General features: G+C 38.2%; 1 protein-coding gene across 2 annotated transcripts in view; it reads right to left on the reverse strand.

Moving 5' to 3' along the window:
* Positions 1-23,401, reverse strand: part of LOC119791488 (flotillin-2a) — a 34,337-nt gene extending 10,936 nt beyond the window's left edge. Inside the window, exons 1-3 of one of the 2 annotated variants that reach the window (XM_038297621.1) lie at positions 23,209-23,401; positions 12,697-12,778; positions 6,794-6,884 (exon numbers count right to left, since the gene is read on the reverse strand). In XM_038297621.1, coding sequence (XP_038153549.1) covers positions 6,794-6,884; positions 12,697-12,778; positions 23,209-23,257 — 222 coding nt within the window. In that variant the 5' untranslated portion in view covers positions 23,258-23,401. Of the gene's footprint in view, positions 1-6,367; positions 6,459-6,793; positions 6,885-12,696; positions 12,779-23,208 lie in introns of both variants that reach the window. The other variant, XM_038297620.1, reaches the window with a different exon arrangement.
* Positions 23,402-24,151: the final 750 nt, after the last annotated feature.

Genomic DNA, 24,151 nt, shown 5'->3' on the forward strand with positions numbered 1-24,151 from the left:
GCTGATATTGATACAAAAAAGAAAATGCTTACCGTATAATGCCAAAAATATCTGCTGGCCAATGTATCTGTCTATGTTGAATTAAAGAGTGTGGTTATGCAGTTATAGCCATAAATCTTTAGGATTTAATATGCAAATGTGTTAAGAATTTGAAAAATTATCATTTTAAAAGCAGCCCTAGTTGTGTGAAGTCGGTCACATGATGGAGGTTAAAGCAGTCCCTCAAGATGGCAATGGTGTTACAGAAAAAGAGGAACATTTTTTTTTCAGCAGTCCAGTAAATGTAATGTCACATTAATGTAAGTACAGGTGCTGGTCATAAAATTAGAATATCATGAAAAAGTAGATTGATTTCAGTAATTCCATTTAAAAAGTGAAACTTGTATATTATATTCATACATTACATACAAACTCATATATTTCAGATGTTTATTTTGTTTAATTTTGATGATTACAAATGACAACAAATGAAAATCTCAAATTCATCATATCAGAAAATTAGAATATTGTGAAAAGGTTCAAAATTGATGGCCCCTGGTGCCACACTCTAATCAGCTAATTAACTCAAACCACCTGCAAAAGCCTTTAAATGGTCTTTCAGTCTAGTTCTATAGGCTACACAATCATGGGGAAGACTGCTGACTTGACAGTTGTCCAAAAGACGACCATCGACACCTTGCACAAGGAGGGCAAGACACAAAAGGTCATCGCTAAAGAGGCTGGCTGTTCACAGAGCTCAGTGTCCAAGCACATTAATAGAGAGGCGAAGGGAAGGAAAAGATGTGGTCGAAAAAAGTGTACAAGCAAGAGAGATAACCGCACCCTGGAGAGGATTGTGAAACAAAACCCATTCAAAAATGTGGGGGAGATTCACAAAGAGTGGACTGCAGCTGGAGTGAGTGCTTCAAGAACCACCACACACAGACGTATGAAAGACATGGGTTTCTGCTGTCGCATTCCTTGTGTCAAGCCACTCTTGAACCACAGACAGCGTCAGAAGCGTCTTGCCTGGGCTAAAGAGAAACAGGACTGGACTGCTGGTGAGTGGTCCAAAGTCATGTTCTCTGATGAAAGTAAATTTTGCATTTCCTTTGGAAATCAAGGTCCCAGAGTCTGGAGGAAAAGAAGAGAGGCACTTCATCCACGTTGCTTGAAGTCCAGTGTAAAGTTTCCACAGTCCGTGATGGTTTGGGGTGCCATGTCATCTGCTGGTGTTGGTCCATTGTGTTTTCTGAGGTCCAGGGTCAACGCAGCCACATACCAGGAAGTTTTAGAGCACTTCATGCTTCCTGCAGCTGACCAACTTTTTGGAGATGCAGATTTCATTTTCCAACAGGACTTGGCACCTGCACACAGTGCCAAAGCTACCAGTACCTGGTTGAAGGACCATGGTATCCCTGTTCTTAATTGGCCAGCAAACTCTCCTGACCTTAACCCCATAGAAAATCTATGGGGTATTGTGAAGAAGAAGATGCAATACACCAGACCCAACAATTCAGAAGAGCTAAAAGCCACTATTAGAGCAACCTGGGCTATCATAACACCTGAGCAGTGCCACAGACTGATCGACTCCATGCCACGCCGCATTGCTGCAGTAATACAGGCCAAAGGAGGCCCAACTAAATACTGAGTGCTGTACATGCTCATACTTTTCATGTTCATACTTTTCAGTTGGCCAACATTTCTATAAATCCTTTGTTTTTATTGGTCTTCAGTAATATTCTAATTTTCTGATATGATGAATTTGAGATTTTCATTTGTTGTCATTTGTAATCATCAAAATTAAACAAAATAAACATCTGAAATATATGAGTTTGTATGTAATGTATGAATATAATATACAAGTTTCACTTTTTAAATGGAATTACTGAAATCAATCTACTTTTTCATGATATTCTAATTTTATGACCAGCACCTGTATATATTTTTTTAAATAGGGGTTATTTGGTTGCTGGGCCAAAAACAATACCCAAGTTTTTTCCAGCCTTAAATACATCGACTCATTTTTAAATCCCTTTGCACTACTAAAGTCTCAAAGGTCCTGAGCCCACAAAAGCTTAACGATGCTATTGTGTTGACTTACCAGTTCACAGTTGACGATTGGAGTAAACTCATTTACCACTTTGTATGCGTCTTCTAATATTATTTGTACTGTTTGAGTAGTGTAAATCTGAGAAACCTTTTACACGTTGGTGAATGCTGAGGTATGCACTTATTCCTTCTGTGATACACATTAGTGAAATCTGTTGCACAATTATAAGTCTTGCTGTTTGTTTTTTTACCTTTTTGATACAAAATTTTATATAAGAACTTTATAAAAGTTCTGTTAACACCTCTTGTAAAATGTACATATATTTTAGATATAATAATATTTCAGCAGCATCTTCATTGTCCAGCTCTGATTATGTGTTTACAGTCCCGTGGAATAGAAAAAGTACATAAAACTGAAATCCAGTCACAAAAAATAAAAACAAAGTAAATCATTTAAATTTAGGGATTAAAAAGCCCCACTGGTTCTTTTTTACAGGATTGACATGGGATTCACCAAATGAGGGCATTAACAGCTAACCAGAAAGCAATAACAAGGTATAGCTTGATAGTCGTCCACAGGAGCTGAAAGAATGTAAAAGACAGTGAGCTGGGTCCTTAGGCGAGAGGTCTGCACATGGTTTGGCTTTACAACATGCACTCCATTCCAGAAATGAGGGAAACATAAAGTCATGACAGACGGTTATCATTCCAAAGAAACAGTATCTAAAAAACGGAGAAGGCTGCAAGCCAACCACATCAACACATGCATGACGGCTCAGACAGACAGCAGGGGGAGCTGTGTCACGGTTCAGGCTTAAACAAGGACTGTTGAACGGTGATGGTGAAAAACTCTTTTAGTCTTACAGGCAAATCCCCTTATCGGATATGTGACACCATCTTTCCTCCAACGTGTGACTTATTAAAAAACTTAAACTAATTTTACTAAAAAAAAAAAAAAAAAAAAAAGGATTGTGATTGTGTTTTATTGACTGATTGCTGTCACTGATGATAAATAAAGTAAATATGAGCAATTTAAATATCATTAAATAAAACTCCCTAATATGGACATTATTTCCTGCTGTGTTTTCCTTTTGAATAGTTTGCATTCAGTTACCCTCTTTGAGTCTAAACATGTTGAACTGTGGAGGAACATACGACTTGTTACCATAGAAAAGGGCCACAATGGCTCTGGATTAGTTTGGGCAGATAAACGGTGGCTCTGATGAGCCTTTGGGTTAAACTGTGAAAGTGAGAGGGGGTGCTTAGCTGTAGACAGTGGGCTTATTGTCAGTTACAACTAGGGAAACACAGGAAGGAAAGGGAAGAGTGGGTAGAATAGAGAACTGATAATTGGCTGTGACATGCAGACAGGAAGAAAGAAACCAAATAATGAAAATATTTCATTTTGAGGGAAAAAGCTGCAAATAGTGTTTAACAATTTTTAAAGAGAAAATCCACCAGAATCTGCGCTGAATTGGATTGTTGCAGAAATAATAGGATAATTTCACAAAGCAAGTAAAATGATAGGTTTACTTTTTGAACAAAGAGGGACTTTAATCCTTTAATCTGCTTTTCTAAAACACTTGTTTACCCAGAAACTTCGCACAATTACTTAAAAAAACAGTGTGGCTGTTAATAATGTAATAATAAAGACCACATGTAAGCAGATAACCTGCTTAAAGTTGCATTTTTTGACACATTAAATTAATCTGTCCTGTTTTATACAATGTGGTTGGATCATGTTTGTCTTTACAAGAAAATAGTAAAAAAAAAAATATGCTGCAACAGTAAAGCCTGCTTTAAATAAAACATTTAAAGTGATCTCAATGAATTACCATGCTAAAGGGAGATAAATGTCATATTATGGTGGATTTTCTCTATAATAACTTTTGTTTAAAACAAAAGAAACGTTTAGCACTAGCAACGTCTGGGCTGACACTTTTTCAAACAATGTGTGAATGACCTGAAAGTTTAACATAAACACTAATTCCAAATCAAATGCACTCCAATATATGTTGGCGTCTCTATTACGTTCTGAACAGAGATGAAGGTCTCCTGATTGTTCATGTTTTGGTCTGACAGAGATTTTCCACTACATGGTTTGATTCATAGATCAACACGACATCCATTTCCTGCTCTGTTTCTCACAGTACCCTCCAATTGTTGGTAGGATAACTTCTTTCTTTACTCTGTGTGTTTCAAAGCTTTTGTGGTGAGACACATATTTCTGCTTGTGTTAACATTCTACAAACCTTTGCTTTGCATGTGTGTTTTAAAAACAAGCACTGCAACTTAATGACGCGGTGACAAAAGCACAAAGGGCTTTGAATAGCACCTATTGAAGGGGCATTTTTTCACTACCACGATTTTATACAGTCAATTATAATGGCCTGTTGTTTGTGAAAAGCTTTCAAAATTGAATTAAATGACATGGATGAACAATCTAAACATTTTTTCACTCTTTCCAATGATGGTAGTAGTGTTATAGAGACTACACAGGCTGCTTCAGTGTCATGTGACATGACAGAAAGTAACGCTGCTCAGAAAACAGCTAAAACAACGATCATATAATTTAATGACATCCAAAACGCTAAGGTTATAAGGGGTGGGAGAAATGTTTTCAGTAAACTTAAAATTCGAGTCAGTTAATATTTTACAGGCTGAATTATAAAAACAAACAAAAGAGCAAAGAGCAAAAATCAAATCCTTGAGGGCCGAAAGTCTTGCTCCTTTCAGACGCTTTAACAAACCTGACTCCAGTATGACCTCGTTAGCAGAGCTCTGCAGAGCTAATGAGGCTATTTAGACATTTGTTTCAGGCATGTCGAACAAACAGGACTGGCCTTTTGAGACGAGCGGTAAAGATACTAGCATTAACCTAGCACTTTAGCTAACCATCTTTGCACTAAAACATCACTAGTGGGAGCAAGACAGTCTACAGCACTATGTATATAGGTCAATAAACATTTAGGTAGAAAGGCTGTTCTGCAGAAACTCCCTTTGACGCATAATATCTACTGTTTCGAGAAGAACACAGAACCCCACTGCTGGGCAAATTGAGGGTTAAGTCATTATAATGCTAACATAAACCATCTAACACTGATCAAATGTGGAAATATTTGACTCTACTTTAAATCTACTGAGATTTTAAACACAAACATAGCATTGGTAATATTGTAATACAGTTTGGCAGTGGACCTTTGTCTTGATATTGCTATTTTGGAAAAATTAGATTGGGATATATCTAATGTTATAACTGAATTCCTGGCTAGTTTTGTTGGCTAAAATAAAAACTAGATGGAACATTTAAAAAACCTAGCAGCTAGTTTTAAGTAGTATAGAGACAAAAAAAAAGATAATTGTCAGTTTTAACCAAGTGTGCTCCTGATCTTTGTAAACAGAAATGCTTTGTGTTAAGCTCCTAATTAGTTTATTAGTAATCAAGCTCTAACTGTGATATTTAATAGATGTAATGTACAGTTTCTGCCTTCTTTCGCCTGAAATTGTAGACCTGTAATCATTTGCCTGCTAACTGCTAATAATCAAGTTTGCTATCTTTGTTTTGACATTTGATAGTGATTCCTAAAGAAAGCTCAGGATCACGTAGCACATGCCAACATTGTTAAAGAAGACAAACTCAACCTGTCAACATTTATTACACTTAAGAGGCATTAAAATTAATACTTAAAAAATTCCAAATGCAAATTTCTTTATTTAAATATTGCAGTTGTTTAATTTTCTGTCCCTCTTTTTTTTTAAGTACACAAAGTAGACACTGCAATTTAGGCAAAATTGTTTGATGCATACCATGTAATGGAAAACTGGCACCTGGCCAGACTCTACAAACTTGGATTCAAAATAGGGTAGGAAAAGAAAAAAAACTTAACAAACATGTCTAAATTCTTCTGTGGCAGCTTATTGATACAGAATGGATCACTACCAGATGGCAGTAGACAAAAGGTATTAAGGATAGAGAGTCAGCCTAAAGCAGCAAAAGCTTTTATTTTTCACTGTGGATCATTTCAGTTTAATAATGTTTGTCATTTGATCACACATTTTAGCTTTGAATTAAACATGACAGCCCGGAAAAAAATCAGAAAACACAACACTGTCTGCAGCTAATCAGGGGTTTCAGCTCGATGCAATCTGTTTGGAGATGGAAATTAGGATAAAATCATGCAAACAATTTGGCTCAAAGTCTGAGAGTGCATCTTGAGCTCTGTGTATAAACCCCCCCTCTGCTTTGATTGTGGGCTTTTCTGCCAGAGAAAGGAAGGTATGGGTACGGGGTTAGTGGAATCTGATCTGGCATTCCCAGAAAAGTGTGATGATTTACCTGAGCCACCCCAGTGACAGTTATAGCTACACCCTCCGCTGTCTCTACATCCTCACACTTGGGCTGCAGGGTCATAATCTCAAGGGTTATCCTGTGAAGAATGTGGAAAAATATCAAATAAAAATTGATGTGTACGCAGGGAAAGGAAATGAAGGGAAGGAAAAAAGGAGCACCAAAAAAAGACAAAGTGAAACCATTCACCCAAGGACTCCAGGTCACCAGCAGCAGGGCAGCAATAGAACTCATCCAGAATTCAGCCTCCTTTGAATTCGGATGTAACTCAGGATTACTTATGTGAATTTGAAACATAACTTTCTCTGTTCCCCATTTTAGAAGCAGTTAGTTTGTTAGTGGCACTATTTTCTTTTGCCTGACTTGAGCCTTGAGCACCAGCAGCTCCTTTGTTTTCCTTTTCCAGTGCGTTACCTGAGCCACCCCTGTCACATCCAGGGGAACACCCTCCGAGGTTTCGATATTCTCACAGCGACAGAGGATGGTCATAACCTCCAGAGACATTCTATGCAGGCAGACAGGCAGGCAGGCGGCAGGAATAGCAGAGGCAAAACAGTAAGTTGGACAACAGCTGTTAGGATCGTCAGTAACCAACATCAAGAAGAGGGAAGGGAGCAAAACAAACTGCAGGACCTTTTGTTTTCTCATCTGTTTTCATTCTGATGACTGTTTAGCCAATGATGTACTTAAAAAGAGTCAGTCAAACAGAGTAAGGCTCAAAAATAAAAACCCCAAGTTATATATAGAGGATCTTGATTCCCAAGATAAATACTTACATCCTCCTTCCTATACCAGCTGATCTGAAGTGTTCCGTTAGCTTATGCTCTCTATCTTAATTTTTATAAAGGACTTGGTTTCATTTTGTTAAAACCACCAGAGCTGCAAACTGTAAGCCTAAATGCAGCTTCTATACAGATCCTGCTTGATCAATGAGTCAAAGGTCCGAACATTAAGATAATGCTGCATCTAAACAGGAAGTCAGGCTCTTTCCCACTGTCTCAACATGCAGTCGACGCCAACATGTACAAGCAGGGTTATCTTAAATTATTAATCTGCACATCTATACCAGAAATTATCTAAATTAATCTAAACTGTGCATGCTGGACATAAAGCATGAAGACAGAGAAGGATCTAAATGTTGCATAAACATTTAGGTTTTATCACAGAGGTCCATTTTCAGATTTCCTAGCAACGACAGACAGACAGCTGCACTTAATATAAGTGGTAAAAGTGACGTCATGTTTTAAAGCTGAGACCCTGAGATCACCAAAGATGAAGAAAAGCAAGTTATAGTTAGTTAAGCAGAAACAAGGAGGCAAGCAAACACATTTTTTACATTTACAGACTGGTAACTCAGTTTATTATCCATTTAGGTACATGAACTGCTGAACTTTATACCTTAAGGTTTGTTTGCTTATCATCTCTTAAAGAGAAACTGGTTTAAATGGAGAAAAAATCCCTCCAATATTATTGAAAGCAAAGAACAGATTTGAAAAATGAAAATGAAAAACTTCTGAAACAATAAAAAGATTTTGAGAGTAACTTATGGGTACTTTTAAAGATTACTATCTTTATTTTAGTAAAATAAATGTTTTGACCCTTCATTAATTAATTAATTTTTTAAAAGATTTGGGGAGAGACTGAGCTTTACATATTACACTCTTCAAATCCCTAAATGCTGAATACATTCTCCACATTTCTTGGCCAAGGCTTCCTCTGAAGTGTGGAGCCAAGACCCATTTCTATTTATCTGAGTGCAGACTAGGGATGGAACGGTTTATGAAAACCGTCCGAACCGTTCGGTTCGACTGCCTCGGTTCGGTTCGCGTGTGTTTCGTTCGGTTCATGCGCTGCTCCTTTTTCTCATAGGCGAAGCGTTTACACTCCAGAGCAGAAGGTGGCGGTACTGCGACCAAAGCCAACCACGAGTAGTAAACAAGAAGAAGAAGAAGTGAAGCAGCTTAGCCGGGTGTAGCAGAAAAAAATCAGTTGTTGTGGAGAATTGTGTTGGACTGGTGAGTGGGAAAGAACAGGAGTTGGAAGACGCGCCAGCAGCACTTTATAGGTCTGCTGTATGGGACCGCTTTGCATTTAGAGTGACCTACAATGACAGCGGAAAGAAAGTTGTGGATAAAAACAGTGTGCAAGCATTGTGCAACACGTTTTGTTTATGATGACCAACATGTAATGCTAACCCCGAAATCCCACATACTCCGTCAGCGCTCCGCTCCGCCCCGCTGCGCTCCAGACCGCCTGCACAAAGCAAAGCCTACAGCCTCCACTGTGGCTCCCGTCCGCTCCGCTCAGAGTTCCTTGGAGATCGTAGAGGGCATGCGCGAGATGATTAAATTCAAAGCAGCAGAACATGTGGAAATGATCCAGGGTTTCCGCGAATCATTAAAAATAATTACAATTCATTAATTTTTTTGATTTTTTCATTAATTTCATTAATTATTATGGGACTTCGGGGTAACAATCAACATATACCGAACCGAACCGTGGATTTTGTGAACTGTTCCACCCCTAGTGCAGACAAACATAATTGCTTCCATTGGTCAGTTCGAGAAGGAGTAAAGAAGCAATTTTTTATGTTTGCATCCACCTGTATAAACAATTGTGATGTGGGTTAAAGGGACACTATGCAACATTTTTCAGTTAATTAATGTGTTCCATAACGTTATGGATGACTAAATGAGTCATTTCAGGTTGAACAAAGGTATTCTCGGCCGCCCTGGTGGTCTGTGGGGGAAATACCGCACTTGCAACTGCAGGAGCACCGACCCGCACCCACAGGCTCAGAAGTCTCGTGAGAGTCAGTCTTGCTTTACGGCAAGAACTGCTACACGCCCCCAGTTAAAAGCATTCTCGTTGCTAGCACAGTGGCAATCTTTGTGCAGTTATGCTACGTTCACGCAGCAAAAGCAGCAAAATCGCATCTGCTGCTTCATTTTTGCTGCTTGTACCAGTTAGTACTGACGCGCGGCTGAAGCAGCTTTGCTGCTCTGGCTGCAAAAGTGTGTCTGAGGCGCGTTGGGCGGAGCTTCACTATCCTTTCTCTGCCTTGCAGCTATATTTGCTGTGATCAGTGGGAATAAAGTAGTTTTAATATGTTTTTAAGTGAGAAAATACACCTGAAAACGTAATCAGTGCAGTCAGTTCATTCAGATTATTATCCTGCCTTCAATATTTTTTCTGTCGGAGCCGCTCAGACCCCCACATACCAGGGATGCGCCGACAGTATGGATCCCTTCATCAGCAGCGGTTCACCGCGGCAGCTGGTAGGTGTTTTTCATCTAAATAATCCAAACTGCATATTCTGCCGGCAGATTTCTGCATTTTAAGTTAATTTAGGCGTCAATAAACTGTTTAAGAGCAGTGATCATCAGCGCTGTGTCTCTCTCCCTGCGTTAAACGCACCCGACGCGCTGCTGCAGCCGCTCAGACGTGCTGCGCCTGCAGCTCAAAACGCGCCGCGGGACCTTTGCATGTAAACTCTCTGCTTCTGTCGCGCCAGCTACATCCAGTGTGAACGCAGCGTTAGTCATTCGCTGCTAAGCTCAAAACAACCGCGCCTGGCTTGACGGAGAAACCAGGAGAACAGCTGAGCATATTTACGACAGTGCACTTTTACTTTCGCCCTCTGGAGGGAGCCTCACTGGAAAATCAACACCGGTTGCATAGTGTACCTTTAATAACAAACTGTAAAATTGTTCGTTCAACTTTTGCACACACACAATTATTCTCAGAGTATTTTACCAATAAAGACGTTTTCTCACTTTTGAAATGTGGCCTTTCATTTCAATAATGTTGGATCAGGTTTTTCCTCATAGGTTTATTCTTGTTTCAGTTATCAGGTATTTTAGATGTTTTATGGAAAGAGGTGGCCTACACCTGGAAAATAATGATTACTTTAATCACAAAACGCAGCAACATTTCAATGCTGCAGATTTTACGCACATTACAAATCCGTACTAAAGATCTCAGGACAACTGGATCTTTTTTTCAGTGGAAAAAAGTCAATTAAAAAGAGCTGCCAAATTAAGGGGCCACCATTGGATGCCATTATGACTCACTCACAGAGTTGGAAGAGTTTTTAACGGTAAATGCCCAACCAGGATTGGAACCAGAGTCCCCGCATTACCATCAAAGACTCAAATGCCTTAACAATAGGGACTATTTATTTTACATCTGTCTTTGCAGGTGATGAAGCAGACTGAAGACATTTTAACATGTTCCCCCTTTTATCTCCTCTTTATTTCATCTTTTCTCCTTTGTTCTGTTTTTTTCTTTCCTGTTCTACTTACATTGCAGTGTCCATATAATCTGTATTACTCTCTCTATAATATAATAAAGCTATTTATATGCATAAATCAAGCGGAACACTATGGTGATAGCTGTACTGCTCCACTTGTGAAAGTAAAATCTGCAGGGCCCTTTTTTGGCATCAAGACAATTATTCTTGTTGCCACATTGCCAGACAGGACACTGTAAAACAAAAAGACAATAGGGCCTACTTCAAAGAAAAAAAAAACACACAAAAAATACAGCATCTACAAATAAGTAAAGAGACCCATCAGCTAATGAAATGCATAAGGTACAAAATGCTTTCTCTATATCTGAGACAGACAGTTTTGCTTTCAGAAAGCACCATGGTAGTAAGTGTAGGTAAATATCTGGTTAATTAAACCAACCCTGTCCTTCTTTTAGTTAGCCTTACAGTAACTCTGGGCTCACACTGAAAGCAGTTAAGCTGCTGTGCCGCAGAAAGACACCCAGACTGAATACTGCAACCAGGTCATCCTGCGGCAGCTCCAGTTGCAGAAACGATAGAGAGAAAAAAAGTTTATTCACACTTGTTCTGGGAATTATTAGCAAAACCTGATATCAATTCACATAACTATCCACATTTTATCAATCTGGTTAGCCGCTCCATTTCTCTTTTGTTCAGGTTATGAGTTTTGGTGCGTTTATTTTAGTCTGAAAGTCACCACAACTTTTTTTTTTTGTCTCATGCTCACTTTTGATCCACACGCCCACTATAACTGTACCCCCACTGCATGAGGTGTGAATAGACACATTTATTTGAATTATATGGGTTCCTTGTAGTGCCTACACCTCAGCTGCACCATGGTTAATGTGAGCCTAGCTGGCAGTAGGTAAGCTAACCCCCCCAAAAAAAGCTGTGCAGATTCCTTTTTACAGAGATTTTAAATGCAAATTTAAAATGCAAATACAGTGGCCGAACTGACAATGGAAATGAATGATATAGACCAGGGTTAACCAATTAAAAATCAGTGGGGCGCGAATACCTAAAATCAACAACCAGTAAAGGTCCGGAGACATTTTTAATTATAATCTATTGCTTTAAACAGAATATAAGACTGAAATAAAATGCTGGTGTTTATGCACCCATGTTATATATTGAATTTTTAAATAAAAATATAAAAAATAGAAAGTTTTTTCGATTTTAAAATTTTAATTGTTTTATAAGCAGAGTTAGGTATATAGACAATTTCCTGACTCACCTTTTTTATAAAACACTTGAACTGACAGTTATTTTATTTTTATTTTTTACGGCTTAATGAGAGCAGTGGGCTTTAGGCTGCACAAAGCCTGAAGCTTTGACAAAGCCATTCTCAAGCAAATATAAATGTGCTCATTCGAGAGCTTGCATCGATATTTTATTTTTCAATTATGTTCATGTTGGAGAATCCTGCTTCACAGCAGTAGGTTGAGTCAAACATTCAGGGTCCTCAGGGTCATCTTTGAGCACACCATTTCACTTTTCTTTCAGCAGTTCACCACCGTTCTTCTAATAGTCTGCACTTTCTCTGCTCTCTTTTTCTTATCGTCTTCTCCTTCTTTCCCATTGGCCTGTTTGCCACAGGTTTGCCTGCCATGTCTAAAGTAGCAGCAGCAGCCCATTGGCTAATTTGCATCACATGTAGCCTGGTGCCGTACGTCCAGAATGCTTTACCATATTAACAGGAGAAGCTTTGCAGGTGGTGTTTAGACAATGTCGTCGAACGACATGTAGTAATTTATAAATGTTTTAAATTAGGTTGGGTCCGGATTAGCAAGCAAGTAGGTCCGGAAACGGTTCTGGTCCGCTAATCCGTTACCTCTGATATATACTGTCCTTTAGGAGTCAGTTAAAGAACCAGTTACAGAGTTACTGAATTATCAAAACAAAAGCTTTAAAGGTAAATCTCATAAAGAGAGAGAAAGGCATTCTGCTCTGAGATGTTTCCTGACTGAGTCTAAACGCACAATGAGGCAATTTGTCTGTGCTAAAAACACAGCAGAAAGGTTCTTACCTCTGGATGTCAGAGATGAGCCACCAGGCCCAAGCCCAGCCCCCAACAACATAGTTCTTCTGATCTGAACCGCAGCAGCCACCTTTGAAAAAAAAAAAAAACATTAAATATGTTACATTAAATATAGATCTTGTGCATCAATAGTGAAAACTATCGAAATCTAAGTCAAGATGAACATTTTTATTCTGATAGTGTAATTTGTTGTTTTGTTTGAAATAATCAATGACTCAGTTTTATTATTGCAACCACTTTCTCAAGAGGGAGCTTATGACCTGAAAAGAGCATCACATGCCTCATTCCATGTTTCTACCACAGTCCCCACAAGTGTTTTTGAGCAGATGAATTAAACACCTAGCCTTTGCTTCTAACAGACTAGTTTCATCTCCCTTGATGAATTCATCCTGCGATGGTTAGGTGGAAACAGTCTGCAAAACTTTTGCAGCATGTGGTTTGACAAGAAACATTCCCACAAATACCTGGGCTTGTAGCTCCTATGTGTTTAGAGCTTAAATCGTCTCAAGTTTGACAGGAAATGAAAAATCTTTCGAGTTGGGAAGTCTTTAAATTGCAAAACAAAGACCATTCACTTTCCTTTGCCTGGTAATTTAATCTGGACTGTTTAGTGTGCCATACCCAGCTGTCACGTGCTAACTGACATGCAGAGGAGAGGGACATCTATCTTTACTTCCTCAAAAATACTACCCAACAACTGAACATAAACCAGAGCCTCAACTTAAAAGGGTTAAGAAAGACTTTTTGTTACTGTTTTTGTGGCATTTCCCATCTAAAGAAACAAATTCAATGTTGGACAAAGAGTCACTTCCAAAAATATACACTTTTCAAGAATATAATAAATGTAATTCATATGCATGATGACGATTTAATAAGTAACGCCCCTGACCCACCTCCAGTTGTTTGATCTGGCTGAAATGTTGCATGTCCAATTAGAAGGCACACCACAGGAGACTTAAGATGAAATTAAAGTAACCTATGGTGATGATGCCCCATTATATAGCCTTGTAAAACATTTTAAAAGGTCATAAGATGGGGCATCATCACCATAAGTTATGTGGTGTGCATCTTTCAAATCAATCAAATACAAAAACCAGATTAATGTTGGACACTCAAAGGCCTCCATATCAGACTTTACTCAGTTCAAACACCAGTACATCACAAACCACGATTAGTTCAGAGCTGTAATTTTCTGCTTAATATATAGAGATATAAATAATTGGACATGCAAAATTTTAGCGAGATCAAACAACTGGAAGAGTATCAGGAGTGTTACTTATCAAACGCCCATTGTAAACATGCAAATAAACCATATCTTTAACCAGAGATTATCAGGTTTGATTTTCTTAAACATATTAAACAAGCAGTCAATTAATAAGTGATCAGTTAATGACTAAAACCTCGCTATTTAAGGCAGTGATTACGTATGATTATTATCCTCTTTTACAACATTTCTGTGGACATCAACTCCCAAAGTGGATAGACATGAGAAATAATTAAGGTTCTCTCTACCGTTTTTCTGTATAACGGGCCGTTACGCTGTCAGTGGTAATGATGCTGTATACTGACTTTCAGTCGTTGATCAGCTGCAGAAATTATATTTTTTAAATAGATTCATGACCTTATTGCACATATTCGTGAAAAACCTGTCCTCTGATCAGAGCAGCTACAGTGCCCTAGCAAAGGGTTACATGTCTTGGTTCAGGGTTGGTTAACTCCATTCAGCCCCCCCAAACATGGCCGCCTTCCCACCCCAAATTCTGTCACCAATTGAGACTCGCTCTGACTGCTCTGTCGAGGCAAACTGGCCTAAGTTCAGTATTATTTTTCGACGCCCCCTCTTTGCTGCACCAGGGTGTAGCCACCCCACACTGCTGCAGTTTGCATAATCAAAAAATCAGACTTAAAGATGTCAACAAATAATCCAATAATAGTCTTTTAATTATAGTTTAACATCTCTATATTGAAAATCCAACGTGTTTCACCACTTCTATTGTTCATTAGTAACCTAGAGGCCTATCTTATCTTTAAAATATGTCTAGTTCATCAGTTTATTGTTAAAATATAATGATTTACTACTTATTTAACTTAGCATATTGAAAAAAAAATTCTTGGAAAAGAAAAGAAATAGCAAAAATGCTGAAAAGAAAAAAGGAAGGCAGATTGGAAAGATTAAAATAAGATATTCCAATGTATCACAGAGGCAAACTGAGATGCCCTCATGCATAAAACCTTCTAAGTATTGCCATAAATATTAAAAACACAGTTAAAAACAGAGGTGACATTTTTGTATTTTTTTAACCATATCCTGGTAAATGTCAAGGCCAACTGGTCCAGTGTTCTATAGAAAGACACCAGCTATAGACCAGTTTAAGCACCAGCATAGCTGAAATTCCTAAACATACTTGTTCCTCAGAGAGCTGAATAACTTTCATAAGTGGTCCTGGATTTAACATGCTTAGCTAACTCAGCTCTGCCCTTAGACTTAGACAGATTTATTTTGTCATTTTTATTATACACAAGTGCATACAAAAATAAATTTAATTTAAGCTCTAGACAATTTAATTTTTTTAAAGTGCAGCCTTGAAAACAGTAATAAAGCCTTATATACCAATGTTTTACTAACATCCTCAAAAATGTTTTTATTTTCAAACTGATAGGTCTTCAGCACAGGTGGATAATCAAGTTAAAAGATAGTCTGTTATTTACAGCCTTTTACATTTACAGACTCAGAGCATAGACAGGAACCAATGTTTGTCCACGAAGGCTGCTGTCCTTTAACTTTTACATTCTTATTGGTCTTAACACACCCAGTCAAAAACGAGCTGATTAGCAGAGCTTGTTTGTGACTGGGTTCAAAAACAAGCTGCCTACGCTCTAGTGAGGTAGCATAGGCATTTGATTTAGGTGTGGAGGACAAGAGACACATCTAGTGGTTGCAGGACACAGACCCTAAAGGTTTTAGATTAAAATGTTTAGAATCAGTGAACAGGACAGCTAGGCAGCGTTTTTACTTTCTGGGAGCAGATTTACCATCTCCCATAGGGAGTAAGGGTCCCTAAAAGATTCAGTAATAGCAGCAGCTTGGAAAACCTCAACCAACCCAAACTACGATATTAACTGACCACAGGTCTAGTACCAGTATCAAAAAGCAGTGAGGTTTTGAAATACAACAGCTTTAAAGCTGCTGAATACTCCTCATACTGTTACTACATTTAAAAGTCCTTAAAGACATGCATTGAGTAATGTAGCAGTACCTCCACCACACTGCTATTCAGCTGAAGGAGAGAAAGACCCTTTCCGTTGTTACAAGAAATAATTGTAGAGCCCCTGCTGTAAAAAAAAAAAGAATTTCCTACTGTGTCAAATTAGACAAGTGACACGCACAGTACTGTTCAACTTCTTATCTTTGTTTTTTTTTTTTTTGAAAAATATAGGGGAACAGATACTTTTACTGTTGTTTTTAGCATCTTGCAGGTAGCACAACAGTTAGCAAAACAATTTCATTTAATTTCAACAATTGCATTCCCAAAGGCAAATCAAACCTGTTGTAAAAGAAAGCAAAGTCCTTCAAACTGTCAGAAATATTTAAGCTCAAGAAATGATTAATAGTAACATAGCAGCAGCAGCAATAATGTCATTTTTTATATGTACAAAGCTGTAATTTTCAATATTTTTGCACACAAAAAAATCTAAAAGTTAATTTTATTCAAAAAGCTTTTTTTTTTCTTTAACCAAAAAATGACAGACCTCTCCTAAAGAAAGAGTAAGATGATGTACAAGAGGGGAAAAATTATTTTCTTAGCTTTTATTTACACAATAAGAAAATAAAAAAAATGACTCAAAAGTGATACATACTCTTTCTAAGAATGTCAATCTATACAAGAAGCTGAATATCTAGACCAATCCAAATACTCTATGCTGGCCTAAATCATCTTATATGCCCTAATTCGTCAGGAACAGCTGCTTGAATTAACTGAACAGATTAAAACCAGCAGCTCTCTGCAGCTGGTTTATGAACAGTCGCGTGTAAAATAAAGGAGCTCACTGAGGACCTGTGGCAGCTCACAGGTGAGGAAAGAGCTATAAGGCATTATTTAAATGTTTCCAAGTACCGGTGACTACACCCCAAAGTATTATTTAAATGATTAAAATGTTCCCCACAGAGGAACATTTAAGAGGATGTTCTGGGCAGGTGGAACACAAAAGGCTGCTTGGTCTTTAATCATGCTCATCTGGACAAAGAGGAAGCGTTGTGGTCTTCTGTTTGATGGCAAGATGAAACAAGTTTGACAATTGTTTGGTTACTAGTTTGTGTTTCATTTGGTTTTAAAAAAAAAAGTAGAAGGTTTCAATCCTAGGAACAAGTCCCCACTGGTGGGAGGCTAATGCTGCAGGAGTGTCTTTTTAGCCAATGGATCGAGGGACTAAAGGTGTGTTCACACCGAACTGTTTCATCAGTTTGGTCTGCTTTTACTCGCCTTGAAATTATCTTTGCCAGCAAAAGCATTTCGCACAGCAGGCAAATTCTGGTGAAAGGCTCTTTTGTCTTGGAGTCTGCTGGTCTTTAGTTTCACCTCATCATGGCAGACATGGAATAAAGTAGCGACTGCAAGTGTTTTTTACTTTAGAAAGCCAAACAAGGCTGTCAGCGTTCCTAGTTCCCCAGATTCCAACAGACAGATCTAGGGACAGATTTATGGCTAGATCTGGATGATGGTCACTATCAGCTGTGCTTCCACCTATCCGTGACCTAGTTCGGGGGCCTTCAGTGCCATATTGGGGGATGAATCACCTGGACAACAGAGGGTTAGGTGAGATGGCATTCTGGAGCTCATACAGGAGTAGCAGGAAACCAGTGCGAGAACTCCGGTATATCAGAGCACTATGGGGAGAAAAGGCAAAGTGGAGAGCCCGCTGGAGAAACAGCGCCACAGAAGCTACAGCTACCTGGGGCTAGCTATGAAAGCTTTAAAAGCTAACTGCGGATGCTGATGAAGGTTCTAAGTCAACTGCGGAGGAACAGAGGGGCATAGTGGAAGATCAGGTAAGCCACGAGAAGACAGAACACTGAAGGCGGGGTAGAGACTGCAGATGCCCAAACAGTGGTCTAGGCTACGAGGCTAGAGCCAGCCTCTAGAGGCAAACCGTGGAAGATGAAAATAGTACCGCGGAGGATCAGTGAAGCTTGCCCAGTCAGATACTGGCAGTGTTGGAGAGACAAGGCATCCACCTGGGCCGGAGGCAAGAGGACTAAACAGTCCTTCTACAGCTAAATGAAAAAAATAATAATAATTTAAAGCCACCTTAAATCCTCTTAAGAGCATTCCTACTTCATCCTTTGTCAATATAATGTTCTCTATCTTCCATTCTTCTTTTAAAACATGCTGTCTCACCTTCACTCCTTCAGTGTAGCTCACAGTCACATCTAGTCCCTGACTGAATTTGATCGTGAGTGTAAAAAAAAGTTCACATTTTTCAACTTCAGTAAATTTTGCTTCACTTAATGTAAAGGTGAGGTGGCTATCAAATTTTAACAACTTGTCCAAAGTCATGCCATTGCACTGCATTGCCTCCCTAAATTTGCCACCTTCTCTTCGCTCAGCTTATCCTCCTTCTACATAGAGGTAACATACAGTTGTCGCCATTCAAGATTTCCCCTATTTCCTTCATGGGCCCTTGGCTGGTCCTTTGTTGGTCCTCTACAATTCCTTTTTTAACATCAATCTTTGTACTAAAGTATTCTGTCATGATTTGTGGACATTACGAGCAAGAGTAAAACATATGCACAACCAGGAAAAGGGCAGTGCCTGGAAGTTGGAGGGGATTTGGCTGGGAGTCGCATGGAGAAGGCTGCAGTTTGGCTGCCGTTTGACTGGGAAGGGCGATTTTTTAATGGCTGCTACTATAGGAATCCTTTGTTCCAGATCCGCCCTCTACATAGAGGTAACATAGGAATCCTTTGCTACAGGTACAAAATTCGCGTTCCGTGTGAACGTACCTTTATTGTGTTTTCACATATTTAGTGCGCCCCGAAAGTTAAAATTATAGTTGCTTTCACACCAGCTTTTTGTAACTCAGGACAAAACGCACAATTAAAGAGCATCATATCACCATGACAACCAGTTGAAAACCAGAAGCCCTCCTGCTGAAAAAAGTAATTGAGAAATATGGGTCAAACTTACATAACGTTTTTCTTTTCTTCTTTTTTTTATGTGGATTAACTATTTTTAAACTACTGGCAAATTATAGTATTTGAAAATGAAACTCGAGTGCGGCTTGTAAATAATATGCTGATGCCAAATATAAATATCAGCCAGATTCAGGAGAAAACTCAGATTAATGCTTCTTAACCTGCACTGAGAGATCCTTATTTATGTCCTGATATAAAATGATATTATCACACCAGTGCGGTTCTTTTCAGACATTGAAAAGCACACCAGAGCTTGGCTGGAGCCAAACTCAGACCACCTCTTCATGCTGCACTAGTTTGGTGCTTATTAGTGTCTAATTGTGCTTACATAGTGGCCCAAATTGGACCAAGTTTAGGTCGATCTGAATTTAGATTGACCACAGCTGCAGGTGTGAAAAAAGCCTTAGTCACATCAAACAGGACTGTGAATACAGAGCAATACATTTTAACCAAAGCAAAGAAACTTGGGCTTTTGCCAACAGTGGACATTTCATCACAACAATGACACAACAAAAATGAGGAAATGTACAGTGGGCAAAAGCACAAACGTTTTGACGTGACCAATCCAAACGTCTGACTTAAATCAACTTAAATCTATGTAGGGGTCTCAAGATCAGATTGATAGCAAAGAGACCCTACAATCTGAAAGAGTTAAAGTACATAATTCCAGATCAATGGAATGTACTTAAATACCACTGGCCTTTGTGCTTTTACATGTCTCCTTGCTTCCACATAACTGACTCATATGAATGAGTGATTAACAGATTTCTGAAGCACTTCAAGGCTGCTGAGCAGTCATGAAATTGTTTGAATCAGGGGTTACAACAGAGAAACAGCTGAAACATAAAGATAACCGGTACTTGAGGAGCAGGTTTGCAAAACATTACCAGTGGGTCCATGCTAAAATGGTCAGAAATAATAGAAACCATTTTAATACTGAAACAGCTAATAAAAGCTGTCCTATTAATCATTGAGAGAAATACGAACAGTTCTGAACATGCTACTTTACAGCTATAAATAAAAGCTGAAAAGTATTAATTCACAAAATATTGTACATCACATCTTATCATCTATGATATACGTATGCCATTTCAAATTAAAAAAATGCTTGTTGAATCACAGTAGGCTAGCTAAAGTCATGCTTTATCAGAGCTGTGAAAAATACAGGCTTGAATATGTAGAGATTTCCTGAAAAAATAACTTTTTGTCTTGAGATACAAGTTTTAAAAAAACAGACAAGTCCTGACAAGGAACTACGTCGGTTTACTAAAGAATGGAGAGAGATTAAGTTTCTCTTTTTACTTTCTTCTTTAAAAGGTACAATTTTGTTCAACATATTTTTATTTTAAAAAAACTTTCTTGTTATTACCATAATACTATTCCAAGGTAAGCCCTTTATAGATTTCAAATTATAAGGACACAAACCATGGTCTAATCTTACATTAATCGGCTTTGATACATAAGAGCAGGTAAAATACTTTTCGTAAGAACTTCTGTTATTTTACCACAGAGCCTAGGAACTGACATGGGAAAGAAAAATAAATAACATCCGCACAAAATACTAATTAGCTTTCTTTCATGCACAAACTTGTTATCATGATGTACTTGTGGCCAAAGCATAAGTGTTGGATGCAAAAAATTCTAAAACATAATCCTACTACAGTGCACCTTCTGCAACAGTTCGAGGAACAAACCATGATAGACAAGGATAGTCTGACGAAGCTTTATTTTAGGCTTACAAAGAGCTATAGTGATTCTGTTCATTTGTAATGATTTTTTTATTAGTGAGGCATTTGAATAGAAGATTGACAGCCAGGTATGTATGATGACAATGCTGTGAAATAACACCTGCAGCTGTCCAATCGATGTCTGTCTCTAGCACTTTATGTTTCAGCTCAAGGTTCAATTGAAGGAGGAAAGGATGCAAAAATGTTCATGTGTTCAGTGCAGAGTGATCCAATTAAGCAGAAAATAAGTGCATTCATTACTTGTCTTATAGTATTATGTGCATCCTATAAAGTGTTGGGCTTCACTGGTTTCTATTGCTAAAAAAGGATGATTTGGAAGTTGATTCTCAAGTACCAGTAGTCTGTGGTGGCAACTCAGCAGGTGTTTGAGGAATAGAACTTAGTCAGAGCTGCGAAGCTTCAAGGATGAATATAGAGGGAAAAAAGCATGAGTTTAGACTCTAAAGAACAGGTGGTAAAGCGAAACCCCAAAATGTTTTAACATAGCAAAAATGCTCTTATAACGGCCACATAAAGTACTCTGTACTTAGTGTTAAATAAGAACAACTTAGTATTTCACGGGAACAAGTAGGTATTTTGTGCCCACTTTTATATGTTTCCTCTATGTCAGTTTCCAGGCTCTGTAGTCTATAAATGCAGTAACATAACATGCCCCTTAAAGTTGTAGGGAAGCGGCCGTTCCAACCGTTAAATTTCCAAATTCTCCCGAATGGTGCCCGACTTTACATAAGTGAATAAAATGAATGATATTGGTTGTTTATCAAGGGGGATTGTTGTGGTGGAAGGTTCACAAGCGAGTTTGGTTGTGGCCAGTTTGTCAGAAGCATCTTGCTAACCAGTTAGCAACTTAGTGCTAGTAGGTTCCAAGTGGAAAATTACACTGGGACTAAGTAGCACAACGACACTATCAAGGAACGCTATGGTAAGTGGAAACATGAGGAGGAGGAAAGTTTTGTGTCCGAGGTCGTGGATGAGTCTCCTTCGTCATACATTTTTTCATTCAGAGGAGGAAAGCGGGGACGAAGACGTTGTGGAAGAGGACGCCAGGGTGACAGAAGCTTGGTTTGGTGTAGAAGGCTTACAGCCGTACATGTTTGAGCCCTTGCCTCGCAACGATGCCAGTTCTGTTAGCTCTACGCCTGCCGAAGACACAGACGTCCATCCCCAGGAACAATGGGACGGAACTCAATGGTAAAATCAATGATTCGTATTTCAACCCTTGCGTATATTAGCTGCGACATATAGATCAAGATGCTAAGACCGAAAAAATTTGATTGACAGATGATCGTTGATATATGATTGGCCGAATTTAGGTGTTCAGTGTGACGTATAACTAACTGGCCTGAATAAAATATCGGAAAAAAACAACACAGATTTTAAGAAAGGATTTTTTTTTTTTTTTTATATAAACTTTCTAAATTTTGGGACAATATTGTCTGATAAAACAGTGCATTTATATACATGTTAATCCAAAATAATTTGACATTTAAATATATAACTTCCCTACGACTTTAATAATGTTTTCTGAAATATTTCACAAATCAGACAAAGGTTAGGAAAATGATTAACCAAATAATTGCTCATTATTAATCATTATCTTACTACTGTCTCAAATCCTAATCTTGCATGAAAATTATATGCTCCAATATTTTAGGGATTACATTGGGGAAAATTTAAAATCAGAAATGAGGGATTTGAGTCAAATTTCTATTTTATGCTGTTAGCTTTGGTACTCTTCAAATTTACACACTGAGCTCATGTCAGGGACACTTTTAGACCTGACAGGCCCATCATAGGCTATGTATCGCCCTTTTTAATTTAATTACCTCTAAATCTGCAGCACAGAAAGCACCACCACATCCTTTCATAAGTGCTGAGAGAAAAACCTACAGCTATGCTCAACATTTTCTCTATTTATCTGAATCTGTTTTTTCTTTGGAATGGCTTTCTGACACAGTGGTTGCCTAATCTTGTGAAAATACCCTGTTATAAATTTCTAATCATACATTAAACGCACAATGCTTTTAGGCGGAGCAACAACACGGTTATTATCCTTTATCAGCATGGATGCAATTTGGGTAAGCATAGTATACAAAATATTATTTTTCAAATATGTAAACGGGACAAAAAAGGGAGAAAACAATCTTAACGGGTCACAAGAACAAAAAATGGGGGAAAAAAACAGCGCAGAAATATGTATACGGGAACATTTAGTACAAACGGGATAATTCGACATGTAGTATCATTCCAGTAACAAAATAAACATGTTTCATATATATATATAGGTCAACAAAAGGAAACACCATCTGCTTTATCTCCCAATGAAGGAAGGGGGCAGGTTTTATCGACTAAAGATGAAGGAAAAACAACAGTACCTAGGTGTCATGTGAGATATAATATTAATCTTATTAACTGAAATGTATTTATTACGGATTAAAAATTATGCTCGTTGAATATTCAAGCGTTTATATTTTGTCCGACATTCATGTTATGAGATTTAACCAGAGTGACGTGAGAGAGAGAGAGAAAAAAACGTCGTCCCAGAAACGTTTAGGTTACCTGAAACAACGAGGGCCTCGTTGGGTCCAACGGTGTGGCAGTTTCCCATTTTAACGACACAAATATAGATATCCGAAACGTTTTCAAACCTAAAAAAACAACTAGTTTGTTTATAAACTTCGCTTAAATCGCACTTCACGCCCCTATCGTCAATTACGGGATTTCTTTCCCCCTCCTTTCTTTTTTTTTTTTTTTTTTCTTTCAAAATGGAGTCCTTACGTTGCTAGCTTGCTGAGCATAGAGACACTGTACTTCCTGTTTATGTACTTTCAAAATAAAAGTATTAGTCAGAGTGCGCGTTCAGGTGTTTTATTCTAAACATCTCAATGTTGTGTTTCCTGTGTTGTGTTTTTGCTATTTCACTCTGACTCTCTCAGGATTATTGGATGGACCATTGTAGGCGCGGTAGTGTAAATATCCGCACACGGAATTCTAAACATGTCCATGTTAGTGGAGTTAGTGCCAGTGGATTTAACATTTCACTTTATGTCAACGAGGATCTATTGTATTTCCAGACAGTGGAACCAGGCTGCTAATCATAAAACTGAACAATGTCGCAATGAAAGAAATATAATATAATATTTAATTAAAATAAATATAATAAACTCTTTAAAAGCAGGGGCGTCTCTAGGTTTAAGACACAAGGGTGGCTCAGCCCCTGGAAGATAATGCGCGCGCATAGCGCGCGCCGAATTTTTTCAGTGCACCTGCTAAGGCGTTGTCTAAGACAAGGGTGTAACTTTGTGTTGAAAGTTGGTGGGGACGGCTCATAAGGAAAGGGAGCTACCTGCGCGACGCCTTTTTTTTTTTGTTGGAAAGGATAAAGCCAAAAAAATGCGAATAACATTTATCAATTTAATGCTTACAGTTGAAAACATAACTGTTACAATATTCACTTATATATTTTGTGCCAAAAATATCACATAAATCTAAACAGACAGTA

Source organism: Cyprinodon tularosa, unplaced genomic scaffold (assembly GCF_016077235.1).
Source record: "Cyprinodon tularosa strain WSP-4 unplaced genomic scaffold, ASM1607723v1 ctg392, whole genome shotgun sequence".
In the NCBI taxonomy this organism is placed as follows: Eukaryota; Metazoa; Chordata; class Actinopteri; order Cyprinodontiformes; family Cyprinodontidae; genus Cyprinodon; species Cyprinodon tularosa.